Source organism: Asparagus officinalis, chromosome 2 (genome assembly GCF_001876935.1).
Source record: "Asparagus officinalis chromosome 2, Aspof.V1, whole genome shotgun sequence".
Lineage (NCBI taxonomy): Eukaryota > Viridiplantae > Streptophyta > Magnoliopsida > Asparagales > Asparagaceae > Asparagus > Asparagus officinalis.
This window is the reverse complement of record NC_033795.1, coordinates 27823279-27826661: the sequence shown is the minus strand read 5'-3', so window position 1 is coordinate 27826661 and position 3383 is coordinate 27823279. Positions and strand designations below refer to the sequence as shown.

Sequence of the window (3383 nt, the reverse complement as noted above, 5' to 3'; positions counted from 1 at the left end):
GGCAAGAATGATAGCTGATAAAGACTTATTTGTTAAGGGGCTGTTTGGTTCGCTAAAAAAACATGGAAAGTAAAGAAAAGGAAACACATTTTCCATAATTGGATGTTTTCTTGTGTTTGGTTCACTTCTTAGAAGTAAAAAAGAGATAAGTTAAGATGAGTTGTCACCATATTATTGAATGATGTGAGTGATTTTTAAAGAAAACATATTTTGAGGTTCTTTTCTTATGTTTGGTTGGCTAAAAAAATAAGAAAAAAACTTATAAGGAAAAGATTTTCCTTGTTTAGGTTCTTTTCTTGTGTTTGGTTCATTCTTAAAACTAAGAAAATGGATGAGGTGAGATGAGTTGTCATTATATTATTGGATGATGTGACGCATACTTAGAAAAATCAATTTCCTTGTTTTTTTAGAGGAAATGGATGGAAGGAAAATTTTAATGAGATGAGATGAATTGTTACCATATTATTGGATGATGTGAGTAATTTTTAAAGATGGTAGTAGATGAGATGAGATGATGTGAGGTGAGTTGGATGAGTTGATTAATGTGACCCATTTCTAGTGTTTAGTTTATTTTTAAAAATAAGAAATAAGATGAGATAAGATGAGTTATCCCCATATTATTGGTTGATGTGGGAGATTTCTAAGGGTGGAAAATGATGGAAACCAAAATTTATTGATTTCCATGCTTTTTTTTCTTTTCTTGGTTTTTAGGAAACGAACCAAACAGCCCCTAAAGAGAAAGAAATTGAGGAGAGAGATGATTTCGAGGAAATGACAGGAGGAGGATCTTTCCTAAATCTTTAGCGGCATTCTCTCTCTATCTTTCCATGCATTATACATATTACCTTTTTTTAATATTTGAAAATTAAAATTACCTATGTTAATGGATGAAGACATGGATTGAGATAGAAATTACCTTATTACTGTTTCATTTATCTGTTCGGTTTATTCTTTTGCTTGTTTACGGATCCATTTTGTTACTCCCGCTCTGTCTCTTATATAGTTAAAAAAATGTTTTAAAAACAATAAACTGCGAGCAAACATTATCCAAATTAAAATTACCTTTTTGTTCCCTCCCTAATTCAGTTTGGTTCGGTTTTAGGAAAAATAGTCAAAGACTCCAAACCGGTCGGATCGGCCACATAAGCGACCGGTTAAGCTATCCACATATTTCAAATTCGAGCTTTTCTAATTTCTTCCAAAGTCTAGGGTTTTGTTGCCGAAAAACTATCCCCAATTGCCCTTCTTCTTCATTCTCTCTCTTAATCTCTCGTCTCGGTTCTCGCTCCCCAATGGAAAATAAGCTAGCACGAGCAGATGATGGCAGCCGCTGGCCCGTTGTGAGGTTCAAATAGAGAAGCTTCCCCAATCTTTATTCGTCGAGATCTTGTCGAGGCTCGATTTCTTTGTTAGAAATAGATTCCATGAATTATCCCTCCCTCTTTTAATTGAAACCACACTCATCGTGCGCTTCCCCATGAACCGATAAGTCAAATAACACCAAAAAAATTCTCTAGTAACCCTCACATTTGTCAGATATCTCGAAAACATAACGCAAATTATGGAATTTTGCGACACTTTTAGAAGTCTTTTCCGTGTTCTCTCGAAATGGACCGACGGCCTTTCCAGGTTTATGTGAAATATACCCTTCACAATATTTTGCTGGTTGAGCTCATTAACATGGGCACCCTCAACATAAATGCATGGCCAACCTGTTCTTGGCCCACTTAGACACACAATGTCAGGAGGCATCATATGCTCCCTGAGCATAATACATGATTCTCTAATACTTCAAAATTTTCAATCATTTTCAATTTTTTGTGATAGATTTGTGTATTGTTGAAGGTACATTGATCAGCTCTCAAGATCCCTCTATGTGGAGTACAAGAAGAAGGGAATAGATGTCCAGTGCCAGGTAAAACTTTGGCAGTTAACGTGCTCAATTCTCAAAATGTTCTCATTACTTACCAATATGAGCCTCTACCCTTGCTCGTAAAATCCATGCTCAAGCGTAAACTCTTAACAAATAAACATTTTCTTGAACACAGGTACCAATGTACGTAGCAACAAAGATGTCAACAATCACAAAATCATCCTTCTTTGTGCCTTCACCTGATACTTACGCACGTCATGCCCTGAGCTGGATTGGGCACGAGCCGAGATGCACTCCCTATTGGCCTCACTCTGTATTATGGCATTTTCTCTCTTTGCTGCCAGAGTTTGTACTTAATTATTGGCGTCTAAGCTACTGCCTTGATATAAGAAAGAAGGAGCATATGCAAGAGCAATAATGGTGACAGGCAAGCTAATTCCTACGTTCAATGTATTAGAGACCAAGTTGTCTTCTCTCTAAGTTGTTACAAAGGGCTAGTTGCGAGTACGCTCCCGTAAGGTCAATTTAAAGCCCGTCTTGCATTGTATCAAAACTCTGAAGTTATGACGATGATTGGCGGCTATAATTTCATCTTTGGCCTTACTTGAAAACAAGTTTTATACCGGTTGTTCTACTGCTACAGATCGACGATCGTGGTTGTTAAGCTATTATGTATTGAGCACAACTTTCTATATATTTGAGTCCATCAACTCATGAAATGTCAAACAGAAAGGTTCCTTGGAATCTATGAAGGAAGCTTACTTAAATAAGTGCCGTACTATAGAGTACACTTAACATGTTATTAGGGAAGTGGAAAAGAAACAGAAGTTAGTATGGAGCATTATGAAGTTTGCTTGCCACATGCTCTCAGGTTCATGAACCAAATCTTGAACATTGGCTAATTTTTTGGTGACATATTCTGTTCTACCTAATGATATATTGCACTATTTAAATGGATTATTACTCGTAATCTAAGATATCACCTATTTAAATTGGTTTCAAAATATTGCTAGCATTCTTGTTTTGCAAAAGAAAACACTTATACATTCTTATTATGGGTAAATATCAGCAAACCCCACTCAACTTTGGATGATTATGAAAAAAAAACCTTAACTTTTTTCCATAATCATCCAAAGTTAAGTGGGGTTTTTATGATACTTAGCCTTCTTTGAACTAATCATGAATACATAGCTATTCAATCTTCGACCTGTACGTGAGATTAACTTATTTAGTACAAATTTGGTAGTGAAATAATACTCTTGAACATCTCAATTCATAATCAACTTGTGTAGAAATGACGAAAATATTGGTAAATGTGAGTGGGCCCCCCACCTATGTGGGTGTGTCTTTCCATGTGTGTGAGTTTTTTTTTCGCGTTTACAGCCGCGTTTCGGTTTCCTATAAATAGGAACGATCCCCTAGGGTTTGTGCTGGGGGCTTACTCGGCTGTAAAAAAAACGCAGAGAGAAAAATCAGAGGGTTTGGCGGCTAAGAAAAAAGGGAGTTTTTT

The 3383-nt window shown here is 36.2% G+C and overlaps 1 protein-coding gene across 1 annotated transcript; it reads left to right on the top strand.

The window, feature by feature from the left end:
• On the top strand, window positions 1105–2760 carry LOC109829469 (very-long-chain 3-oxoacyl-CoA reductase 1-like). Its single transcript, XM_020396580.1, has 3 exons — window positions 1105–1345; window positions 1846–1915; window positions 2049–2760. Exons 1-3 carry the CDS (start codon window positions 1293–1295, stop codon window positions 2289–2291), a joined length of 366 nt encoding a protein of 121 aa, XP_020252169.1. The 5' UTR covers window positions 1105–1292; the 3' UTR covers window positions 2292–2760.

Excerpts from the sequence above, each read along its gene's own strand:
- LOC109829469 (XM_020396580.1), top strand. The coding sequence starts at position 1,293 with ATGGAAAATAAGCTAGCACGAGCAGATGATGGCAGCCGCTGGCCCGTT. Across the intron at positions 1,346-1,845 it reads AGCCGCTGGCCCGTTGTGAG|GTACATTGATCAGCTCTCAA; the intron begins GTTCAAATAGAG and ends GTATTGTTGAAG. Across the intron at positions 1,916-2,048 it reads GAATAGATGTCCAGTGCCAG|GTACCAATGTACGTAGCAAC; the intron begins GTAAAACTTTGG and ends TCTTGAACACAG.